Source organism: Neomonachus schauinslandi, chromosome 5 (assembly GCF_002201575.2).
Source record: "Neomonachus schauinslandi chromosome 5, ASM220157v2, whole genome shotgun sequence".
Taxonomy (NCBI): domain Eukaryota; kingdom Metazoa; phylum Chordata; class Mammalia; order Carnivora; family Phocidae; genus Neomonachus; species Neomonachus schauinslandi.
The window spans coordinates 161,748,540-161,774,072 of NC_058407.1; the positions used below are offsets into that span (position 1 = coordinate 161,748,540).

The 25,533-nt window shown below is 40.5% G+C and overlaps 1 protein-coding gene across 2 annotated transcripts in view; it reads left to right on the top strand.

The window, feature by feature from the left end:
* Nucleotides 1–25,533, top strand: part of LOC110589767 (S-adenosyl-L-methionine-dependent tRNA 4-demethylwyosine synthase TYW1) — a 202,148-nt gene that overhangs the window by 21,972 nt on the left and 154,643 nt on the right. For both annotated transcript variants that reach the window (XM_021700370.1, XM_044915126.1), the window contains exons 8-9: nt 11,943–12,060; nt 17,065–17,117. In XM_021700370.1, coding sequence (XP_021556045.1) covers nt 11,943–12,060; nt 17,065–17,117 — 171 coding nt within the window. The remainder of the gene's footprint in view (nt 1–11,942; nt 12,061–17,064; nt 17,118–25,533) is intronic.

The window sequence follows — 25,533 nt, forward strand, 5'->3', positions numbered from 1 at the left end:
GTTGGTTAAGCGACTGCCTTCGGCTCAGGTCATGATCCTGGAGTCCCTGGATCGAGTCCCGCATCAGGCTCCCTGCTCGGCAGGGAGTCTGCTTCTCCCTCTGACCCTGCCCCCTCTCATATGCTCTCTCTCTTTCTCTCTCTCTCAAATAAATAAAAATCTTAAAAAAAAAATAAATAAAAAGAGTCAATGTCTGGGGCAGCCGGCTGGCTCAGTTTGTAGAGCATGCGACTCTTAATCCCAGCGTCATGAGTTGAAGCCCCATGTTGGGTGTGGAGCCTACTTAAAATTAAAAAAAAAAAAAAAAAATTAATGAAAATAAATAAATATGTATTTTAAGAGATTTTATTTATTTATTTGACAGAAGGAGAACAAGCAGGGGGAGTGGCAGAGGGAGAGGGAGAAGCAGGCTCCCCGCTGAGCAGGGAGCCTGATGCAGGGCTTGATCCCAGGACCCTGAGATCATGACAGGCGCTTAACAGACTGAGCCACCCAGGTGCCCCCAAAAATAAATAAAAAGAGTCAGCATCATAAACAATAACAAGACATGGAGGGGGACAGTTCTAAGGTTTAAAAAGACTAATGAAACATAATCAAATGCATTGTATAATTTTTGATCTTGAAGAGAAAAGGCCATTGGACACTTGAGGGTATTTGAAATGGATTTTTTAGTAGATAATACTGGATCTTCGTTAATTTCCTTTGTTGTAATAATGGTATTGTAGTTCTACAGTTCTGTCTTGCCTTTTTAGGAGATGAATTCTGCAGTTTAAGGGTGAAGTGTCACTGTGTCTACCACATGCAAGTGGTTCCTTCACACACACACGTGTATTTTATAGGTGTGTGTGTGGGGTGTGTACACGGATTGATAGATAGGTAATGATCAAGCAAGAGTGGTGCATCTAGGTAGAGAGACTGTGGGTCTTCATTGTACCTTTCAGCTTTTCTGAGGATTTGAAATAGAAAATATGGGAGGAACTGCTTTCTCCCCATGCTCCCAAAACAAAACAAGAAAAACCTAGTATCAACTGAATAATAAACTATTTATGATATTGCCATATGAGGATATCTCCCATTTTCTGATAGGACCAGTTTTGAATTATATAAGGTCTTAAGAGCTTATTTCATCCATAAAACATGAGGAGGGTGGTTTTATGATTTTATGCAGGGTGGTCCCATACTATAACAAATGGTAATTGAAGGAAACAAATTTAACGTTTAATTTTGCCTAAACTTTTTTCACTACAAATTAACGTACCTATAATAATATATTTAGGAAATAGAGAAAGGGCAAAAATCTACCAATAATTCTGTCTCCCCAGAAAAATCATTAGTCTTTGGAATGTTTATTTTAATTTTGTTTCATATGCACCTAAACCTCTATTATAAAAATATATATTTTTAAAGATTTTATTAATTTATTTGAAAGGCAGAGAGAAGGAGAGAGAGCTCGAGTGGGGGAGGGTCAGAGTGAGAGGGAGAAGCAGACACCTCACTGAGCAGGGAGGCTCAATCCCAGGACCCTGGGATCATGACCTGAGCTGAAGGTAGACACTTAACTGACTGAGCCATCCAGGCGCCCCTAAAAAATCTTTATCATATTCTCAGGTAGTCTTTGCAACCTCATTTAAAAACCTTACAGAAAGGGGTGCCTGGGTGGCTCAGGAGGTTACGTATCTGCCTCTTGATTTTGCTTAGGTCATGATCTCAGGGTTGTGAGATTGAGCCTCGAGCCCAGCGTGGAGCCTGCTTAAGATTTTCTCTCTCCCTCTTCCCCCTCTTCTCTCCCTCTCTTAAGGAAAAAAAAAAACAACTTACAGAAAAGTCTTTTTTTTTTTTTTCTCCCAGAAAAGTCTTTTAAAAGTATAAACTGGTATAGCTTAACTTTTGGGAAGTTATCATAAAGGATGTCCTATTTTGAGTTTTACTGTCCCTTTCAGCCTGCACAGAAGGGGAGAACTGGCAGACTCCATGACTTTTCTGGTCATTTTTGGTTACAGGCACTTTAAGACACAAAGTCCTAATTTGGTGGTAGAATGCCCAATCCTATGTGATAAGTGCTAAGTCATACTAAAGAAACTCAGTCAGAGTTTCTAATTTAATTCAAAGGTGAAATTCCTCCCCTCTTGTCTACTTTCTGGTCTGTTCCGCTAGCTGCTGTTTTGGATCTGCTTAGGGCCTGGGGAATGGATGGAGAGGCAGGAGAGAGAGACGTAGAAAGTTCTTACGTGGCACTGGCATAACATGCCTCGCTGCTCTCTCCCCTCGTTGGGTTTAAAGTTGACTCTTCTTCCAGGCAGCCCTGTCATTGCTTCTTTGGAGACATTGTCCATGGCGTCTCCTGACCTGGTTCCTTGCACTGACCAGGTGTACTCTGATGGTGGTATACTCCTTCCTCTGAGCCCCATGGCTCTGCCTTTGTCTCTTTGAGTTCTGCCATCTGTTCTCTCTAGTTCCCAGTTGGTCTGCATCTAAGACCTCCCTTCACCTGCACCCCTCTCCGCTCCCACGGGAACACTCCTGAGTTCTTTATTCTGGGAGGACAGGCTGATTCCTACCCAGCGGCAGTGCTCGCTTGCTGAGGAAACTAGTCAGTCCTTCGGTGTCTGGATTTCCTGGGCAGGAGTCCTGCACTGATTAGTGATGCCCTCTGAGTGCAGGGGTTACACAGCAGCTTCTTTGAGGGGCCCCGTTGGAGCCTCTCTCCTGGGACTGGAGGTGAGAGGTAGGCACCTACCCCCCAGCCTCTCTCCATTTTGTGGATCTCAAAATATCTTACCAACATTCTCCAAAGAAGTTTTCAAAAATCCTCTGTCCTTACCTCCATGTGCTCTACCCTTTCACATCCTGGATGTGAGGGAGGCATTTAAAAAAAATTTTTTTTTTTTAAGATTTTATTTATTTATTTGACAGAGACAGTGAGAGAGGGAACACAAGCAGGGGGAGTGGGAGAGGGAGAAGCAGGCTTCCCGCTGAGCAGGGAGCCCAATGCGGGGCTCGATCCCAGGATCCTGGGATCATGACCTGAGCCGAAGGCAGACACCCAACGACTGAGCCACCCACGCGCCCCTAAAAATTTTTTTTTTAATTTAAATTCTATTTAGTTAACATATAGTGTATTGTTAGTTTCAGGGGTAGAACTTAGTGATTATCAGTCACATATAACACCCAGTGCTCATTACATCAAGTGCCCATCACCCAGTTACTCCATCCAAAGTTGGCTGGTTCTCAGATAGTCCCTTTGAAAATATGTAACTTGGTCTGCCCCTTCTTCTGGAGTTGCATTTAATACCCTGTTTACATGTGTTTAAAAAATCCAAAGAATACGGCTCCCTGTCTATTCTTCCCAAATCTCCTTTTCATAGGAAGCCACAGTTTACAGTTGGGCAGTATTCTTCCAAGTGTTTTACTGCCTTTACAAACACACCTGCATTTTGGTCTGACTTTGTGTCTCTGGCTACACAGATGGGATCTTTTTGTACTCCCGGGTCTACAGACTGTTCTTTTTCCTCTAACATGACAGCTTTCCAGTGCTGTCAGAGAGCTCTCCCCACTTCATTTTAATGTTTGTGTAGTGGTCCGGGACTGTGTCCCATAATGTAGTTGGCTCCTGTTGATTAACGTTTAGGTGTTTGAATACTCTTGCTCTTATATTTTTTGCAGCTGGTATAAATTTATCTCAAGAATAAGTTCATAAAATTGAAATTTCTGGATCAAAGGGGATTTTGTAGTTTTGATAGATATTTCCAAATTGCCCTATAAAAAATTGAAGTCATTTTTATTTATTATAGGAGAGAGATGAGATTTCTCTATATCTTTGCCAACCCTCTGGTATTATCAGTCTCTTAAGTTAACTTGCCAGCCTGACAGGTGAAAAATAATAACCTGATTTTAATTTGTATTTCTTTCATTTTGAGTCAGATTGAACATGTTTTCTTTTCCTGTGAACCATCTCTTTCTGTCCACCTGGTATTAGATAAACTACAAGGTCTGAGGGCATAGTCCCCATGACTACTTTCGATTCTGACACCAATTGCAAGTTTTGGGGGAGGGGGCTCCTGAAAACCATCCTCATGTTTGATAATTTGCTGGAAAGACTCACAGAACTCCCTGAAAGCTGTTATCCTCATGGTTGTGGTTTGTTGCTGGGAAAGGGTACAGAAAATTGGCCAAAGGAAGAGATGCGTAGAACAGAGTCTAGGAGGCATTCATTCATTCTCCTCAGGATGTGTTGCCCTCTCAGCATTGATATGTGATGGTAAACGTGGGTATTGCCAACCCGGGAGGCTTATCTGAGCTTCATTGTCCAGTTTATATTGGGGCTTCAATATGTAGCCATGACTGATGGACTGCCCATGTGATTGAACTCTGTCTCCTGCACCCCACCCCTTCCAGTCTAGTGCGGTCTGAGGGGCCCACCATGAATAGCAGACACTGCTTTCATTCAAGAAATTCCAAGAGTTTAGACGTTACTTTCCAGGAACTGGGGGCAAAGGCCAGACTTCCCTTCAGGCAAGGCCAAATTTTTTACTACATGCTGTCCTGTATCCGTTTTTATATTGGGTCATTTGGCTTCTTTTGTAAAGTTTATAACCAAAAAAATTCTTGGTTGAGTGTAGAACTCTAAGTTAGAATATCTAAAATTATTTTCTCGATTTAAAATTGCTGTCCATCTTTCCTGTTGTTGCAGCATTTTTGTTACTTATTTTTAAATACGTGCATGTGTTGTTTCTGTCATTTTTAGTAGCTTTGTATTTCAGAAGCCCTGGCAGAGGAGCTGTTAAGAATGACAAGTGTGTGGAATGTGGGTTCAGGGTTTGGCCCAGCCAGTGTGTAACTCAGTGATCTGAGGGCACAGTTTAACCCTCCCCAGCCTTAATCCCCTTGTCTGAGGAACAGGGGCCGCGCCCTCTGCCTTCCTCACAGGTGTGAGTCAGATGAGAACAGGTACCTGACGATGCCTCATAATCTCAACCTGACACATGTCAAAATGGGAAGTAAGTTTGCTCAGACATTTTAAACTTCTTACATTTTCCTACAGCTGGCCGGCCAGTCTGTTTCAGGTTTTCTGCTGTTACAATTAGCACTGGTCTGAGACCTTTTTTACTTTAAAGAATGTATTAATGTTATCTTAGGTTATATTTTCCCCACATTGGTACACTGGGTCGAAGCAAATGTATAATTTTATGACTCTTTTTTTTTTTTTTTTTTAAAGATTTTATTTATTTTTTTGACAGAGACACGGCGAGAGCAGGAACACAAGCAGGGGGAGTGGGAGAGGGAGAAGCAGGCTTCCCGCAGAGCAGGGAGCCCGATGTGGGACTCGATCCCAGGACCCTGGGATCATGACCTGAGCCGAAGGCAGATGCTTAACGACTGAGCCACCCAGGCGTCCTAATTTTATGACTCTTAATGAAGAATCTGAGTAATTTTTCAGTGGCGAAACTGGCTTAAAACAGGATAGATTTCAGTGCACGGGTAGATACCTGATTTAGATAGATTTCTGGGTTTTTCCATAAGGTTAAGAGGAGATATTTAAACTTTATTTGTAGTGAGTGAAGAGTTTGGAATAATTTTTTCTCCAGCTTTATTGAGGTATGATTGATAAATAAAAATTGTATATGTTTACGTTGTACACTGATTTTTTTAAGGTATGTTATGTGATGATATGTATACATTGTGAAATGATGATCACAGTCAAGTTAACAAATCCATCACCTCACATAGTTACCTCGTGTGTGTGTGTGTGTGTGTGTGTGTGTGTGTATGTATTGAGAACACTTAAGATCTAATTTCAGCAAATTCCGAGTGTATGGTTGGAATAATTTGTGGGTTCGTTTTTTCTTTGCGTTTCATCTTCTGTCCATTAGAGGGCACCGGAGAGAACAAATGAAAATTTTGGACAGCTCTGTAAATTATTTTTTGAAATGATTTTGGATTTTACAAACTTTAAGCAGTTGATTTATGATATTTTAGATTTCTCATGAGAAGTTTCTCATGAAATCATTAGATTTGGGGCAAAAATAAATATTTTTCCAATTCAGAATGACATGAAAATAAGCCACCAGTTTTTTTTCTTTATTTTAGCTTATGGCACTGTTTCCAAGTATGTCTTGTATTTTCACTTTATATTGGACGTAACATACTAAACTCAGCGATGGATGGTACTACTGCCTGGCTTTTCTTTTTCATGTATTTTTTTTTGCATTTTCTTTGGCGTCCGTTCATACATACTCCCGAAGTACTAGTTCTGCCTGATTCTTGTCAGGCGCTGCACTAAGTTGCCTGAGTTGTTACAGCAGAGGAGGCGCTAGTACTTGAGAGTGTTGGGCCAGAGTACTCCTGTTGTATGACCTCCTTTTGAGTAATGCTCCCCGATTTTCATGGAGTCATACTGTCTCAGTCTGTGCGTCTGTTGGCAAGTTATTTTATCTCTGTCCTTTTGTTTTGTCATCTCTAAAGTGAGAGATAATAAAAACAACTGCTTATAAAGTTGTTGTGAAGATAAAGTTCATTCACGTACGCACATTATTTTGTTGCCTGCCATGTAGTGTGTACTTGGTAACTATGAACTATTATCGTATAAGAAGATGTCTTCAAACAGGATGAGTTTGGTCCGACTGGTATATCACCATGGTGTTCTGTCTCCCTTCTTCTGTAGCAAGATCCAAGATAGTGATTCTAGGGCTGAAGAGAATTCGAACAGGAGAGCCAACATGTGAAATGTTGGAAGGTTAAGAAGACAGATGCAGAAGCAGAGGGGTGGCGTGTCTGGGAACATGGCATGTTTGGGGAACTGTTAAACAGTTTGGTATATCTGGAGTTTCAAGTGGGGGTGGGGAGGTGTGGAGTGAAGTAGAGAAGGAAGGCAGGGGCAAGATACTGGAGGCCTTTTCATTCTCTGTCATGGGGGTGTGACCTTTAACCTACAGGCATTGGGAAGCAATGTGATTTGATCGAATAGGACGGATGGGTTAGGGGTATGGGGAAAGAGGGTAATTCCAGTACAGATACCGGATATTAGGAGAAATCAAAGTACACATTGGATTATCTCATTCAGTCCTCACATTGACCCTGATATCCATACTATTATTGTCTCCGTTTTACCATTTTACAGGGTAGGAAGCAGGTTTAGAGAAGTAAAGCAATTTGTCCAAAGTCAGATGTCTGGCAGGCTGGTAGGTGGTGGGGTCAAGCCTAGACTCATCTCTTTGTTTCACCCTCCAGGGGAGAAATGGTTTTTAGAAGAGAATCTGAAGAGTTTGGGTAGGCCACAAGGAGTCAGCCAGAGCCTGACAGTTCTTAGGTTGTTTATTTTTTGTTTTTCTTATGGTTGTGATTTATAAATGTAGAGCAGAATGTTCCTTTTTTTTTTTTTTTTCTGCAGTAAATAAATGTTGTTAAATACTCCCCACAGCATGTTCCAGTTTAGCAGACAGTGATATCAGTATCATTAGTTTTGGAAATAAATGGTGAATGCTTGGTAATTACTCACCAGAGAAGCATTTCAGTTTATGAAGGGATCTCAGTGTGTCCAGTTCTGATTATAAAGTTGCATAGTACTGCAGTGGAATAACATGAAGCTGTTCTTTCATTATTATTTTTTAAGGCTTTAGGTATTTAATTCACCCAGAAACCGGTGACACATCCCTTCAACCCCAAGACACTGCCTTTAAACCAGCCTGTCTTACCCCTGGCCTGTGTAGCCAGGAGCGCTATTACAGTGAGTTCTGGAATTCTTTTTTTTTTTTTTTTTTAAAGATTTTATTTGTTTTGTCAGGGAGAGAAAGATAGCACAAGCAGGGGGAGCAGCAGAGGGAGAGGGAGAAGCAAGCTCCCTGCTGAGCAAGGAGCCGGATGCAGGACTTGATCCCAGACCCTGGGATCATGCCCAGAGCCGAAGGCAGGCGCTTAATCGACTGAGCCACCCAAGCGTCCCTGGAATTATTTTCTTAAGTCAGGTTATCCAAAATAGAATCACTGGGTCAGAGGAAAACCATTTGACACATCTGGTCAAAGTGCTTTTCAGAAAGTCCAGAAAGCATCCTTAAAACCTAGTGAACAGAAAAACTCTGAGTCCCATTGAAACCTTGTCATTTAAAAACGGAGCTGTGACAAGTAAGTGGTATATAGGTGGGTTCCTTTCTTAGAGAAATAGGAACCTGAAGAAAGGGAGTTAAATTATAGCAGAAGGAGATTTAGTTTCAGTACCTGAAGGAGAGTTTTTAATATTGAAAGTTGCCAGATATAGAATCAGTTACCGAGAGAAGTGAAATCTGCTTTTCTAGAGCTAGGAATAGCTGTCTGGAAGTTTTGAGGCATTTATTTATTCGGCCAGGCATTTACTGAATGCCCACCATGTGCCAGCAAGGCTCTGGGCTTAGGCAAGCAAGGTATAGAAAAATAACCTCTCTAGAGAACCTGGCGACTGTTTTCTGCATGACTTGATAAGGAAGGGAATCACTGGGTGGTAAACTAAGGATCAACAAAATAAACAGATTTAAACAATCAGAAGGATTCTTTTTCCCAGAAGAAATGTCTGTATGCTTTGGTAATGAAAAGCTTGTTCGTGGCAAAACACCTGTTTGGCACCTGGCTAGGTGGAATTTTACCTTCAAATCTTTAACGGATGACTTCTTTTTGGCCTTGTTTATTCCCTAGGTGATAATTGGGATGGTACTGTGGTTTCTGGGATGATGGTATGAAAATGAATTAGGTGATATTGTTTAATATCTTCTTTTTAAAAGAAAATTAGCACCACTTTTGCTCCCATGATTATGTGAGATTAATATCGTCTATTTTTAAAGGACTTTTCACTTATTTATAGTCATTCTCCTAAATGCCTAGGAAGTTAGCTTATAATCAGCTTTCCTTTTTGCAAGTCGGGAAGCAGCAGCTTGGAGAGGACGTGCATTTTCTTTCAGGGCAGGTGTGATGGTTTTGGGAGTTGGGAAGCGATGGAGTTACAGGTTGGAGACCAGGAGATAGTTGGGCTAGCTTTTGCAGTTGTCCTGTCCTTCAGAGAAACCAGGGCATTGTGGATGGAGTGAGCCAATCTGTGGGAATTCAAGCTTTAGAACTTGGTCACTCATTGTCTAATGGGGCGTACGGGGGAGGGAGGAATCGAGGTTGACCAGTTGTGGAATTTTCACATATTTCGGTTAGGTTGTGTAACAGCTATACATGTATGTTTGTTATATTATTGTATTCTGGGCAAACTGTGAACAATGTGTGCACCCAGGAGATTAGAATTAGAGTTTGAGTGGTGCTTTGCACTTCCTTGGGGAGTGTTATGAACCATTGCCTTTCTTTTCAGAAATAAAGTAACTGCTGCATATTGAAAGTGGGGGACTAAACTGCCATAGAAACAAAGAAGGATAAATGTTTGTCCTGAATGCTCAAGACCTTTCATCATGGCCTCTGATCGCTTTCCCATGTAAATTTTGTATCTACATGGTTGAAATGGAGTAGCTACACTCCTATTTTATCATAGATAACTTCTCTAGTAATGGGACATGGATGATGTTCCATGACCATCCTTTTTAGGAGTATTCATTTCATAGGGCTCAGAGTTTGTTTTTTAACCACAAGAGGGTGTCTCTGGAGCTCTGAGTCCAATTTTGGATTTATGTGGCCTTTGGGGTAAGCAGATAAGCTGGTGATGTTTTGTGGTGACAGAGGTTTTTGAGAACAGATATTGCTACCTCCTGGCCATTCTTGCATGAATAGTAGGGAGTTCTAGGAACTTGTTGTGGAATTACCCCAGAAACATTTATTTTACTTTTTTAAAGATTTATTTATTTGACAGAGAGAGACATAGCGAGAGAGGGAACACAAGCAGAGGGACTGGTAGAGAGAGAAGCAGGCTTCCCACGGAGCAGGGAGACCGATGCGGGGCTCGATCCCAGGACCCTGGGATCATGACCTGAGCCGAAGGCAGACGCTTAACGACTGAGCCACCCAGGCGACCCACCCCAGAGACATTTTAACGCTGTCGAGGTCAAGGTCAATTCATCTTGCTCCACCACAGACTTCCTATTTAAGCTCACATCTTTGCTTTTAGATTTGAAATAGACTTAAAAAAAGCCAAAGGATTCTTTTATTTTTAAAGATTATATTTTTATTTTTATTTTTAGAAAGAGAGAGAGCAAGAGAGAGCACGAGAGCAGAGCGGGGAGGGGCAGAAGGAGAGGGAGAGAGAATCCCAAGCAGGTTCCTCCATCAGTGCTGAGCCCAGTGCAGGACTTGATCCTGCAACCCTGGGATCATGACCTGAGCTGAAGGCAGACGCCTAATGAGTGAGCCACCCAGGTGCCCCTGTTTTTAAATATTTTAAAAGAGTAACTGAAACTTTTAAATTTTTTAAATAAAATACCCAGCATTAAACTGATTACTTTTATAATGGATGAGAACACATCATTGATGTTTGTTTATAAATTTTTTCACCTCTATCTGAAAATGTGTAGTTGAGAACTGTATTAACAGAAGCAAAATTGTTCATTAGCTTTGCATTTGGATTATATTTAGTAATTAGGAATGCTGACTTTAAGACAGATACAACTAACTGTGGGTTTATTGTTTCTCATTTGATACCTTTGAGTCTCTAAAATACTTTTTCACTGACTTCCAATTTTGGAGCAAGTCGTTGAAGAAACAGAGAAGGTAGAGAAGTTACCTCCAAGTTTCTTTGGCTTATCTTTCTGTTTCTTTCTAAAAAATTTATAATCTGTTTTACATTTTTTGTATAGAGAACTTTGAATGTTCACAAAAGTAGACCGAATGATACAGTGAATCCCTGTCACCTGCTGTCCAGCTTCAAACACAGACCATCCTCCCTTCTGTATTAGTTGGCTGCAGATTTCAGTCATCCTGTGATCTGTGAGATGTTTTCTCTTTTAGGTAGAAAGGATATTACTGTAAGTTTGCTTACTGATTCACTAGGGACTGGGCACTGAAAATGGGCTTGGTGGTGGGGCTGCTGCCAAGGTGAATTATGTTGAATTTCTGCAGCTCTTAGTCAGATCTGGCGAGTGTTTCCTCTAAAGTGTAACACAGACATTGTGTGTTGCCTTGGAATTAATTGATTAGCATTCTATCACCTTGCAAAAAGACATTGAGATAACTTAAAAAAATATATATGTGGTAAGATTTAAAAAGAGGAAGAAATGAGTGTAAAGGGTGAAGATCATCATGCAATATGAAGTCACTTACAGGGAATCCAAGACAAGCATGATATGAGGCTTTACACAGTCATCAGTGTGCTGCTGAATTTTCTAGGGGCCAGAGTCAAAAGGAAACACAATCAGTCTTACATTATCCTTCAGATTTCTTTTTTTCACTGAAGACACATTTTCCCCACAGGATCTTCTAGAAGGAGCCATCAGGGCGGCAGGTGGAGGAGTAATTTGGTCTCCGAGCAAATGGCTGAGCAGCTCAGAGCACTATTTTGATTTGTTTTGGGGGTTTGCAGATATAATTACCAGCAGTCTTACATTTTATTGAACTCTGTTATATATCAGGCATAGTGCCTGGTGATTTATTTCTTTTAATCTTAACACATCCCTGCTCCCCAGATGCTACTTTCTTCCTTTTTCAGGTGAGGAGATTGAAATTCAGAGAAATAACTTGATGAATTTCGGCAGCTGTCTGTACTCGGATTGCTAAAAATAATTGACATCCAGATAAGTGGATTGTTGATTTACATTTTGTGGGTGTATGTGTTTGAGTATGTAGTTACTTTTTTGGAAAGAAAAAAGAAAAATGAGACTGGCAGTTCTTCGATCATTGTCTGACTGGGAACATAATCACTTTGGAGGAGCCTGGGTTATGGGCCAGGGTTCGCGATGAGCCCTGTCATCCACGCTCTGTGTTCGTGAGTGGTGTGCTGTTACTCTCAGCGCACATTGCCAGGTCTGACTTTTGTTCTTTTAATTGTCATACAGAGAGAAAAGGAGCAACAGGAGGAGAAAAGTGGTCTGGTCAGGAACACCGTGAAGAATGAAGCCAGTGAAAGAAGAGCTATGATAACCCCTGCTCTCCGAGAAGCCCTCACCAAACAAGGTGCTGTCCTCAGGAAGTGCGGTCACAGTACTACCCTCTTTTTATTTTTTTGTTTATTTAAAAAATTTTTATTATGTTATGTTAATCACCATACATTATGTCATTAGTTTTTGATGTACTGTTCCATGATTCATTGTTTGCATATAACACCCAGTGCTCCATGCAGAACGTGCCCTCTTTAATACCCATCACCAGGCTAACCCATCCCCCCACCCTCCTCCCCTCTAGAACCCTCAGTTTGTTTTTCAGAGTCCATAGTCTCTCATGGTTCATCTCCCCCTCCGATTGTCCCCCTTCCTTCTTCCCCTCCTGCTATCTTCTTTTTCTTTTTCTTTTTATTTTAACATATAATGTATTACTTGCTTCAGAGGTACAGATCTGTGATTCAACAGTCTTGCACACTTCACAGCGCTCAGGAGAAATAAAAGAACTAAAATCTAACCAAGTCGAAATCAAAAAGGCTATTAACGAGGTGCAATTAAAAATGGGCGCTCTAACTACCCTCTTAAGCCTTCTAATTTATACCTAAATGAGGAAGCCTAAGATAGGGACTGCCGAGAGGAAAGAAGGTTTAGGAGGTCCTTCTGGGGTTAGCCCAGCAGCTGTGTCTCTTTGTCACTGTGTCGCTGTCCAGGGGGCCCCCCTCTTGTTCCCATGGATCACGTGTGTGTTGGCTGCTGGGCCAGCGCATTTCCCGTCTGCTTGGTTTATTGGGATGTTAGCATCAGTGTGGCTCAGGTATGCAGATGGGAAATGGCATCGCGGGCTTCTTTATGAGTCATTGTTTATTAAGGGGAAATTACTAAATGCAGAAAAAAAGCTCATGTTGATATGAGGCTGGATCAATTAGAAGTGTTTTATGTAGAAGTATATCTGGGGTTCTATGGTCATCACTTACTAAGGAGGCTGTAAGTTGAGATCAAATAATAGTATTGATTTCCTGTAGAAGAAAGAGTGGTCAGTTGGGAGTCAGTAGACTGACTTCCTTCCCTCACTCCCGTCTTTCTGTATTTATTGAGAACCTTTTATGTGATACGTCTGGCAATGCAGAGAAACACAAGATGCAGTATCTCCTTCAAGGAACCAGCCTATTAGAGGGGACAGACAGGAATATTCAGGTTATGTGTACATATTTGTGTGTGTGTATAATATATAATATATATGTAATTTTTTTTTTAAAAGATTTTATTTATTTATTTGAGAGAGAGAAAATGAGAGACAGAGAGCATGAGAGGGGGGAGGGTCAGAGGGAGAAGCAGACTCCCTGCCGAGCAGGGAGCCTGATGCGGGACTCGATCCCGGGACTCCAGGATCATGACCTGAGCCGAAGGCAGTCGCTTAACCAACTGAGCCACCCAGGCGCCCCTGTAATCTTTTTTTTAATAAGGATATTCAGACTATTTATTATTTAGAGTGATTTTATGATAGGTTCAGATCTTTCATCTAGCTATTTGTTTTCTACTTGTCTCATGTGTTCTTTGATTTCCTTTGTTCCTGTTTTCTGCCTTCTTTAGATTATTTTTTTTATGATTCAGTGTTACATCCTTGTTGGCTTATTACTTATAGCACTGTCTTGTTCTTCAGTGGTTGTTGGCGGTTTTACACTATATCTCTGTATCATATCACAGTATATCTTTCAGGTGATAAACTGAGAAGCAGCTTCAGTAGCAGTACGCCTGTTTTCCCCTTGCCTCCCTCTAAGCAATTGTTATGCCTTTTACTTTTCCAAGTGTTATAAACCTACACTATGCTGTTATTATTTTGGCTTGAATAGCCAATTATCAAAGATTTCAATAATTAGTAACAATCTTACATATTGACTCAGGTAGGTACCACTTCGCTGCTTTTCATTCCTTTGCGTAGATCTGTGTTCTCTCTGGCAGCCCTTTCATTCTGCCCGAAGGGCTTCGTTTGGCATTTCGTGTAGCGTGGGTTTTTTGGTGATGAATTATTTCAGCTTTTGTGTATCTGAAAGAGGCTTTAATTTGCCTTCATTTTTGAAGGATATTATTTGATGGATGTGGAATTGTCTATTGACACCTTTTTTTCTTTTTCTTTTCTAGGTGTTCCACTGTCTACTTGCTCCCATTGCCTCTGATGAGGCTTGTGTTCTCATCTTTCATTTGTTCGTTTGAATGTAATGTTTTTACCCCCTGGCTACCTTTAAGATCTTCTCTTAATTACTGATTTAGAGCAATTTAGTTATAATGTGTTTCAATGTAGTTTTCTTCATGTTGCTTTTACTTGGGACTTGTTGAGCTTCCTGGTTCTGTGGATTTATAGTTTTAATCAAATTTGGACAAATTTTGGCCATTATTTCTTCAAATATTTTTCTGTCACTGCTTCTCTTCCTTGGGGACTTCAGTTACATGAATCTGACCTACAGTTCACTGATGTTCTTTTCATTATTTAAAATTCTTTTTTCTGTTCTACCTTTCGTTTTTGCGTAGCTTCTGTTGCTGTGTCTTCAGGTATGATTTAGTAATTTTTTTTCTCTCTAATGTCTAATCTTCCATTAATTCTATCCGGGCATTTATAGTTTTCATCTGTAGAAGTTGAGTTTGGGTCTTCTTATAGTCTCCATGTCTCTACTTAACTTTTTGAGCCTACGAATTACAGTTACAACTGTTTTAATGTACTTCCAACATCTGTGTCATTTCTGGATCAGTTTGGTTGCTAGATTATTTCCTCATTGGTCATGTTGCATGCTTGGTAATCTTTGATTGGATGCCAGATCTAATTTTACCTTATTGGGTGCTAGATATTTTTGTATTCCTATAAACATTCTTAAGCTTTGGTCTAGGATGAAGAGCAGTTACTTGGAAACAGTTTGAGCCTTTTAATCTGGCTTTTATGACTTGTTAAGTGAGACCAGAGCTTACTCACTATATGGCTAATTACTTCTGGTTATTGGGGCAAAACACTTCTGTGTATTCTGTTCAATGCCTTGTGAATCTTAAGCCTCTGACCGGTACAAACAGGCACAGTTCCCAGCCAGCTGAGCACCAGGCATACCTCTAGGCCTTTCAGATGGTTCTTTCTCAATCTTGGTGAGTTTTTCTCTCACATGTGCACTAAGCAGTACTCAGCTAGATATTTCTGGAAATCCTTTGCAGGATCTTGAGTTTAATCTCTGCGTAGCTCTTGACTCTCTGGTACTCAGTTCTGCAAAGTCTAGCCACGTGGGCTCCCCGGACTCTTGCTTCCATGTCCTCAACTTAGAGAGGATACTGAGCTGTTCTTGGATTGCCTCTCCCTGCTGCATGGCCTAGAAACTTTCAAGGCAGTAAGCTCTGGTAATGGTAGGGCTCACCTTGTGTGTTTCCCATCTCCCTGAGCTTACGGTCCCTTGTTGCCTGATGTTTCATGTCTTGGAAACTGTTGGTTCATATATTTTGTCCCATTTTTGGCATTTCAGGTGGGAGAGTAAATCCTCTATTACTTAATCTTGATTAGAACAGAACTGTACACTATGATTTTTAGCAGCTGCATACTTTTGGCTTATCTTTGCATTGTGGTCAGCCACAGGTCTCTCCATCCTGTACTTTGCAGTTTTCTTCATACCTATCTAAGTGCAAAATTTTGTAAAACCCTATGTATCTTGTAAGAGAAGGATATAAAGAGCTAATTTAATAAGAATGTGATTTCTGTGATGATGGTATGAAGAACATATTATATAGGAATCCAAAAGAAGAACTAGAATTTTTCTCTGGGAATCTTTTAAATGCTTTTTCTGCATCTGAGATTAGTTACTCAGTTGGACTAGTTCCACCTTCAAATAGATAAGTAGTGCTTTGCTTATTTATGTGCAAGATGTTTACATAAATATGGAAGAGAATAAAAGACAAAGCTCTGTAATATGGCCACTAGAGACCTGTAATCCAAATTGACATTGTTCCATTAATCATCACCCTGTGAATATGGATATTTAACCAGCCACAGATCCACTTATGCCATCATCCAGACTATATTTCTCCTTTTGCCTCATTTGTCTGCAAGTCAAGAGTCTTTTTGTACAAGAGACTCATAATTGTGGCTTATTACTTGAAGCCTCGTGAAAAACTTTATTGAATGCTTTCTGAAATCAGAATGTTCTACTTGTTTGCTCTTCTAATTTATTAAAAAAGGATGTGATTACTTTGGCATGGCTTTTCCATGCTTTTCATGTCTTATGTGGCTCGTGAATTTTAAATGCTAGGTTATGGAGTGGTGCTGAGAATTCATGTTTGGTTACTGTTCCTAGAATTTTATTTTTCACTTCTTGGGGCAGTATTTCTTTTGCTCATCTGATTCTTCATCTTTTTTCAGAGGTTACTGGTGAGAGTTCCCTAGTTGTTTGTTTGAAGTATATTGTTACTTGCTTTTGCTTTATGGCCCAGCATTTGTTTTTTTTTTTTCCACAAAGTTTCCTTGGGTCCTCCAAAAGCACGTGCATTCTGTAGTTGTTGAGCGTAGTACTATGTATTCTTCGTCACCTTTACTGTGCTGTTTAGATCTACTGAGTTTTTGTCTGTGGGATCTGTTAGATACTGAAAGATGTTAAAAATTTTTTTCTATGATTTTGGATTAGCGTATTGTTTTCTTCTGTATTTTTAGTGTATGTTATTAGATGCATATACATTTTAACGTGTTTTATCATCCTGGTGAATTAAACTTTTAGTGTATTCTGCCACTGGGTTGTTGCCTGCCATTATTTAAGGAAAGAAAAGATTTTTTTTTTTTTAAAGATTTTATTTATTTATTTGACAGAGAAGAGAGATAGTGAGAGCAGGAGCACAAGTAGAGGGGTGGGAGAAGAAGAAGCAGGCTTCCTTCCGAGCAGGGAGCCTGATGTGGGGCTCGATCCCAGGACCCTGGGATCATGACCTGAGCCGAAGGCAGATGCTTAATGACTGAGCCACCCAGGCGCCCCCCCCCAAAAGAATTTTGTTACAGTTTTTTAATCACCGTTTAATATGAGGCTTTGAATCAATTCAGTTTTGTGTTCCTTGTTTTTCTGTTCAGGGTATCAGTTGATTGGGAGCCACTCTGGAGTGAAGCTTTGCAGATGGACAAAGGTATTTATTTTTATTTAAATGTCATTTCTGTTTTATGCAACTTTTGTGTGGCTCTGATATGCAGCCAATGAATTTTACCATTTTAAAGAATAATTTACATTTAGTGTAATGATTTTGAATGAATTTGTTAAATGAGTTCATATATTGATGGATGTAAAAAAAAAAAAAAAACAAAAAAAAAAACCCGGGCGCCTGGGTGGCTCAGTTGGTTAAGCGACTGCCTTCGGCTCAGGTCATGATCCTGGAGTCCCGGGATCGAGTCTGGTATTGGGCTCCCTGCTCGGCAGGGAGTCTGCTTCTCCCTCTGACCCTTCCCCCTCTCATTCTCTCTCTCAAATAAATAAATAAGATCTTAAAAAAAAAAAAAGAAATCAGAAGCTATTAAAAAAACAAAAAAACCCTTCTCCACCACCCAAATTAAGATATGTATTGGCCGTTTTCCTCACCCTGATGAGTTCACTTGTGTCCATTTTTAGCCAGTAGTCCCTCCCTCACAGCCAGGAAACAGTTGTTCTAGTTGCTGTCACTAGTTTAGTTTTGCCTGTTCCAGAATTTCGTATGAATGGAATCATAATGTGTATTTTTTTTGCAAGTGGATTCTTAAACTCAACATAATGTTTCTGAGATTCATCCATGTTAGTACATATCAGCACTTTATTCATTTTTATTGCTGAGTACTATTCAATAGTGTGAACGTGCCACAGTTTTTAATCTGTTGAAAGGCAGTGGGGTTGCTTTCAGTTTTGGGCTATTAACGAATAAAACTCCCACGAACCTTCTTATACGACACTTTGTTATGAGCGTATGTTTCAGTTTCCTTTGGGTACATCCCAAAGTGGGAATATGCTAAGTCATAGGGTAGGTATATATTTTACCTTTGTAAGAAACTCCCAGTCTGTTTTTAGTGTGGCTGTACTATTTTATACTTGGATTGGCAATTTCTGAAAGTTCCAGTTGGAACATTTTCTCGCCATCCTGTGGTATTGAAAATCTTTTTAATTTTAGCCATTCTAGTGAGTGTAAAGTGGTATGATTGTGGTTTTAATTTGCATTTTGCAGATGACTACTGATGATGAGGCACGCCTTTTCATGTGCACATTGGCTGTTCTATTTGTGTAGTGTCTATTGCCCAAATTAGGTTGTTTGACGTTATATTGTTGATTTGTAGGAGTCCTTCATATATTGTGGAAATGAGTCTTTTGCCCAGTATTCATTGTGAATATTTTCCCCTAATCTGTGGCTTCCTCTTTTCATTTCCCTAATGGTATCTTTTGCAGTCTTGAATTTGAATAAAGGCCAGTTTGTCTTTTTATGGTTAGTGCATTTTGGGTTTTTTTTTAGTTTTTTGTTTGTTTAGTGCTTTTTATATATTAAGAAATCTTTGCCAACCTCAGAGTCACAAAGATATTCTGTGGTTTTTTTTTTTTTTTCCTGGAAGCTTTAGTTTTAACTATTATGCTTAGGTCTTTGATTTCATCTCGAATTGATTTTTATGAATGGTGTGAGATAAAGGTCAAGATTCATTCCTTTACCTGGCTCCCATGTGGATCGTCAGGTGTTTTAGCACCATTTGTTGAAAAGAATTTCCTTTTACCATTGAATTACTTTAGGCCTTTGTAAAATATCGGTCATCTGTCAGTGGGTAGGCCTGTTTCTGGACTCCTTATTCTGTTCCATTGGTCTGTTTGTCTGCCTTATGCCAATACCACAGTGTTTTGATAACTGTGGCTTTGTAATCAGTCTGAAATTATGCAGTGTAAATTCTCTGTCTTGTTTTTTTTTTTTTTATTTCCAAGATAGTTTCCACTCATCTGGGTCTTTTGCATTTCCATATAAATTTTAGAATCAGCCTGTGAATTTCTATTGTATATATTTGTTCTATTTCCTCAGATTCTGTATTTGTCTATTTGGCATCCATTCATCACAGGGCCAGTTAGATTAACTATATTTTCTTATTTTCTGTATTCTTGATGCTCTGGCTTTTGGGGGCCTTACAGACCTGGGGAAAACTGTCCCTCCCAAGGCTAGCTAATTCCTAAAGATAACAACAGCCTGCCTGGAGTATACCTTTCATATGCAAATCAACCAATCCTGAATCTTTAGCCTTCAGTTACCTCCTTATCTAACTCACACACCATACCAATATTTTCCCTGCTCTACATTATCCCAGGGCCAGGTACCAGACGACCAGAGACAGTGCTATAGCCTGAATTATTCAAACAAGCCAATCCTGCATTGTTTATCCTGTCCTGGCTTGCCTTTCCTGCGGAAACCCCAATAAAAGGTCTAGGCTTTCCCCTCGCTCCTCCTTCTGCCTCCTGAACAAACCTGCTGCTCCTCTGTCACCCTGTGTGGTGTGGGTGCCCCTTGTCTTGGGAAATGTAAGTAGTGTCTTCTTCTTTCATTGGCATTGGCCTCTCCAGGTTGGCTGGCGCTCAGTCGCTTCCATAAATTCAAATCCCATGGGTCCAAATAAGATGGCATTTTTAAACAGCTTTATTGAAATATAATTTACCTATCATACATCTCCCGCATTTAAAGTGCACAGTTGAATGGGTTTTAGCATATTCACAGGGCTGTGCAAACATTATCACAGTCTAACTTTAGAACATTTTTGTCCCCTCTGAAAGAAGTCATGCACCCAGTAACAGTCCATCTTCATTCTCCCTTCTCCTCCCAGCCTTAAAGCACCATTAATCTACTTACTATCTCTATAAATTTGCCTCACCTGGACGTTCGCACATTATGTGGCCTTTTGTGTGTGGCTTCTCTCACTTAGCATAATGTTTTCAAGGTGCATCCATGTGATAATATATATCAGTATTCCTTTCTTTTTTATGGCCAGTAATATTCTGTGTATAGATATATCCCATTTTGTTGTTGTCCATCAGTTGGTGGACATTTGTTTTGCTTCCACGTTTTGGATATTATGAATGATGCTTCTATGAACATCATTATATGTACGAGTTTTTGTGTGACATGTTTTTATGTGCTTTGGTTATATACCTACAAGTGGAATTTGTGGGTCATGGTAACTATAATTATTTTTATTTTATTTTATTTTTTTATTATAATGCTATGTTAATCACCATACATTACATCATTAGTTTTTGATGTAGTGTTCCATGATTCATTGTTTGTGCATAACACCCAGTGCTCCATGCAGAATGTGCCCTCCTTAATACCCATCACCAGGCTAAGCCATCCTCCCACCCCCCTCCCCCATGGTAACTATGTTTAAATCATTTGAGGGACTGCCAAACTGTTTTCCAAAGTGGCTGTACTATTATATTTTATATTCCCACCTGCATCGGATGAGGGTCCCAGTTTCTCCACAACCTGCTAACATTTGATGTTTTCCATCTTTTTGATTATAGCCATCCTAGTGTATGTGAAATGGTTATCTTACAGTGATTTTGATTTGCATTTGCATTTCCCTTAATGACAAGTGTTGACTCTGTTTATGTGTACTTATTGGCCATTTGTGAATCAGCTTTGGAGAAATGTCTGTTCAGATCCTTGGCCGTTTTAACATTGGGTTCTTTGCCTTTATACTGTTGAGTTCTAAGAGTTGTTTATGTCTTCCGGATACTAGTTCTTTTTTTTTTTTTTTTTTAAGATTTTGTTTTATTTATTTGAGAGAGAGAGTGTGAGAGCATGAGCAAGGAGGGGGAAGGACAGAGGAGGAAGCCGACTCCCCACTGTGCAGGGAGCCCGATGCATGAGGGGCTCGATCGTGGGACCCTGGGATCATGACCTGATCCGAAGGCAGAAGCTTAACTGCCTGAGCCACCCAGGTGCCCCTGGATACTAGTTCTTTATCACATGTATGGTTTAACTTTCCCGCTGCTGTTGGCGGCCAAGCTGCCAGGAGCTGAGTTGCTGTAGGCCTCTGGTATCTTGGCTTCTGGTGTCACAGGACCTCCACTGCTGTCTTCCAGGCCTTTTCTCAACCTGTCCTGTCCCCATAAAGAATATTCTCCACAAAGATCTATTCTTGTGGTTTTGGTTAGCTCAAACCTGGCCGTTCTAAATAAACCAAATTTTCTTCTCCAGGCAGACTTGACTTTTTTACATTCTTTATTCCTGTTCTTAAAAATTTCTACCCTCAGTTCACACTACTACCTCCTAATGTCTGTCTTTCACGTTGCATTTCTGTGTGTCCTGTCTATCATGACTGCTGCCTCTTCTTGTATGGGGCAAAGAAACCGCCTTTTGTCTTCCTCTCCCTCCTGGAACGGCCCTGCCCTCGGTGCCGGAACCCGTAGTTGACCATTGCTTGGTGCTTCAGTGCCGTTGGTGACCCTCCTTAACAGGGAGCCCACTGCTCCAGCCCCTGTTGTTCTCAGAATATCCCAGCTTCTCAGCATTCCCCTGCGCATTCTTTTAGTGCTGTCTGCTCCCTAGTCCTGTTGCTGTTGTTTGTGAATATTTGAGAAACTCTTTTTCCTTCTTTTCTTTGCTGTTTTTCTGCCTTCACCCTTAGGGGCGTGAACATTCTGATGACACTTCTGGCACCTTCTGTCATTCAGCCTGTTTTTTGTGCTCAACTGTCTTTTTTTTTTTTTAATAAACCCTTTTAACATCCAGTATTTGTCTCTTCCAATCCAGTGATTTTCGGTAATGTCAGACTCAATGCCTGCTGCTTATAACCAGTGTTTTTTAACCTCCGTTTTACTGTTCTAGATTAAATTCACAGATTTACAAATATAATTTCACATATGTAATTAAGAAAGTCAGTGTTCTGCTCTAGCTGTAATGTAAGGAGAGAAAAAAGGAAGTACTTTATATTAAAATAGCTTGCATTTCTGTACAAGATGCTTAGGCACTACTGCATTAGAAGGCATAGTGAAATAGGAACTACTTCCACCTGCTTGTAATGGACAAGTTTATAGTTAAGAGAGGAACAGATTAGAAGTTATTCTGTACAAGAGGTAATAGCAAGCCAGACTTATTTAGCTATAATAACGGAACGAGGGAAATGACCCTATTGAAATAGGGCTAACGTACTAAACAATTATAGACTATTAAATTGGAACAATGAAAAATCAAGATATACTTGTAAATGAGTGGTATCTCATTTATAAGTGTTGAGAAAGAAAAATTTTCTTTGTTGTAATTTGGGAGGAGTGGAGACGAATTGTCATAAAAAATTCCTGCCTTGAAATTCCACATCTGTTGAGAGCCACATTCTGTGTCTCATTTGTAACAAAATCCTTTAAGTGACAGTAGGAACAGAGGATGAGTTAGAAGCAGAAATGGTAGTAAGAGTGGCCAAGAGAAGTGTGCTGAACCTCTGGTGACAGGCTCAGAGGAAGATTTTAAAATGGCAGGCAACCCCCCCAAAACGAATTCAATTTCAGATAATTATTGCAAGATAGATATCTTGTCCTTATGCTATAAAAACTAACAATATATAGAATGACTGTCACAATTTTAAAACAGCTTTGATTTATGAGAATCCTGCATTTCGTATGTCTGTTTAGGTATACCTAAATACCTACCAAAATTATAAGGTTACCTATCATCGACCCATCTTCCATAAGTAGTTGGAGGAGAGGTGAAAGATAATATGCCTAGATAACAGCCATCCTCATTTGCACCTGGTCACCCATCATGGTTGGTATTTATAATTTTCTTCTTCCACTAGGCAGGTCACATTTCCTTTGTGCTCAGTGAATGCCTGATAGGATGGTTGGGTGATCCAGTATGCCAGTGAAGAGTTTGAGCCAGCAGTGGGCCCTCCTGCATTCTTCTCTTAACTTTTGTTTGAATCTCTCCTGTAATGTATTTGTAGGTGATACCTACAAATATAACACAGATGCAGGCATTTTGCTGGTGACTTAAATATTAGAAAACAGCATTATTTTCTGTGCCATGGTTTTTCAAAATGGTGAAATTTCTTGGAGAGAGTTCTGTATAAAAGAGAGTGTTCTCTTTTCTTAATTTACGTGGTAGCTGCATTCCTGGAAAATTCAGTGTGTGGTAAAATTGTACAGAAAATACTTTATTAGCAAAATGAAGTTGGAGGGGCGCCTGGGTGGCTCAGTTGGTTGGGCGACTGCCTTCAGCTCAGGTCATGATCCTGGAGTCCCTGGATCGAGTCCCGCATCGGGCTCCCTGCTCGGCGGGGAGTCTGCTTCTCCCTCTGACCCTCCCCCCTCTCATGTGCTCTCTCTCATTCTCTCTCTCTCAAATAAATAAATAAAAAATCTTTAAAAAAAAATGAAGTTGGAATATGGGTTCAGATAATTATAATCAGATTTTTTACAAGTATGGAGGTCTGGTGAGTCATTTGAAAGGAAGTAGAGACTCCCCCTCCCCCCGCCTTTTATTTTTCATGGGATTTATCCTGAGCACTACAGGAGATGTGAAACCCTTGGCCCCACTTGCTTGTTGTTAGAAGTGCCTCCCAACCATCTCAATAACAAAAATATTTCCACAGATTTCCATACCCCCATCGAGTGGCGTTGGCTCCATTGAGAACCTCTGCCCCAGTCCATTTTCATTGCTACCCTCCCAAGTTCAGGTTGTTCTCTTGAACATTGCAGCTACTTTTTTTCCCCTCTAGTACCAGCTTCCGGTGAACCCCCCTACTCTGCCTCGCCTACCCAATTTATCAGACATTAACTAGGTTAGTCTCTGAAGTCTCTTCTCTTCAGAGAAGTAAGAGAAGTCTTACTTCTCTTCTAGCTACTCCCTTCTCAGAAGCTTATGGTGGCTCTTCATTACTTCTTACTTAACATATCTATTTGAGTGTAATAGGCATCTTGAATTTAACATATCAGAAACTCAATTCCTGATTTTCACCCCTGAATCTGTTCCCTTCAGTCTTTACTGTCAGTTAATGGCAATTCTGTCATTTGCTCAGGTCAAAAACCTGGGAGTCATTTTTATTCTCCTGTTTTTTCTTTTTCCTACTCCCACATCTTGTCCACAAGCAAATTTTCTTTTCAGATATATCCAGAATGTGACTACTTGTCACCGCTTATACTGTTACGCCTTGGTCCAAGTCACTGTCCTATGTTCCTTATATTATTTCAGTGATCTAAGTGCTTTTCCTGGTTCCACTCTTGTATGTTCCCTACACAGCAGCCAGATAGATCAGATCCTGTCACTTTTTACTCAGAATTTCCAGGGGTTCCCATCTCACCAGAATAAGAGTTTAAGTCTTTCCTATGGCCTCCAAAGCCCTGTGTGATCTGGTCTTCAGTGCTTCAGTCCAGCCATGCTAGCCTTTCTGCTATCCCCTGAATGCACTGAGCTCAAGCTCCTCCCTAGCTTTCTGGTCTCTCTCTGCTCTCTTAGATCTCTGCTCAGAGAGCTTCTGTCAGAGTGGCTTGCGCTGCTTGCAATTTCCCAGGAGCACTTACTGCCATTTACTAGATTATCCCTTTTTTTATGATCCTTCTCCCTTCTTTTCCTCGCAGTCCTTCCCCAACCTAAGAGTCTTTGTTTTTCTTTCCAATACCAAGAGTAGAGCCTGGTGTGTAATAATTGCTTGGTAAACATTTATTGGATCAAAGAATTAATAGAATAAATCTGAACCCAAGAAAGAACCTACTTAGTATGGTTTTGACCCATTTGTTCAACTTTTTTCTTCTCTTGCAACCTTCATGCATTGTGGGCTGCTTCTCTTCCCCACTGTAATCTCCACCTGACCAAATCCTACCCTCTGTGTCGGTCTGTCGGTCAGGAAAACAGAAACCACCCTGGGTATTTTAGCAAGAACAGATTTAATAAAGTAAATTAACTCAACACTTACAAAGCCATTGAAAAGCCTGCGGTAGTGAGGGTCAGAGAGAACTGCTTCTGGCTCTGAGGACAGGACACGGCTTCGAGTGACCTGAGCTGCCGCAGCATTAAAGCGAATGTTCCCCAGGAGCCCGCTTGGAAGCCGCTGCCGACTCGATGTTTATGGTATGCCCTGTGTCTGCCGGCTGCTGCCAGAGAGGAGTCATAGTCTCTCCTTTTTTGTCTTTAAATCTTGCATAAGTGCCTCTCCTTGGTGGAGTTCCTGCAGACAAGGGAGTCTGAGAAGTGTGGTGCTGGTCTAGTGTGGTCTAGCCCCTGCTTAGACGAGCAGGCACGGGACCAAGTATTCACAGCACAGTCTACCTCTCTGCATATTCAGCATCAATATACACCCTTCTCCCTATAGTTACTTTTTCAAACAATAATAGGAACAAAACATTTACTTCTGCCTAATCTGTTGCAGCTGCTACTCATGCAAGGGAGGATCTGTTCATTCATTCTATTCCTTTAGAAGGGAGAACACTCTTTTGATCCTGTACCTAAGGATGAAATTATAAGGTTACCTATCACCGACCCATCTTCCATAAGTAGTTGGAGGAGAGGTGAAAGATAATATGCCTAGATAACAACCATCCTCATTTGCACCTGGTCACCCATCATG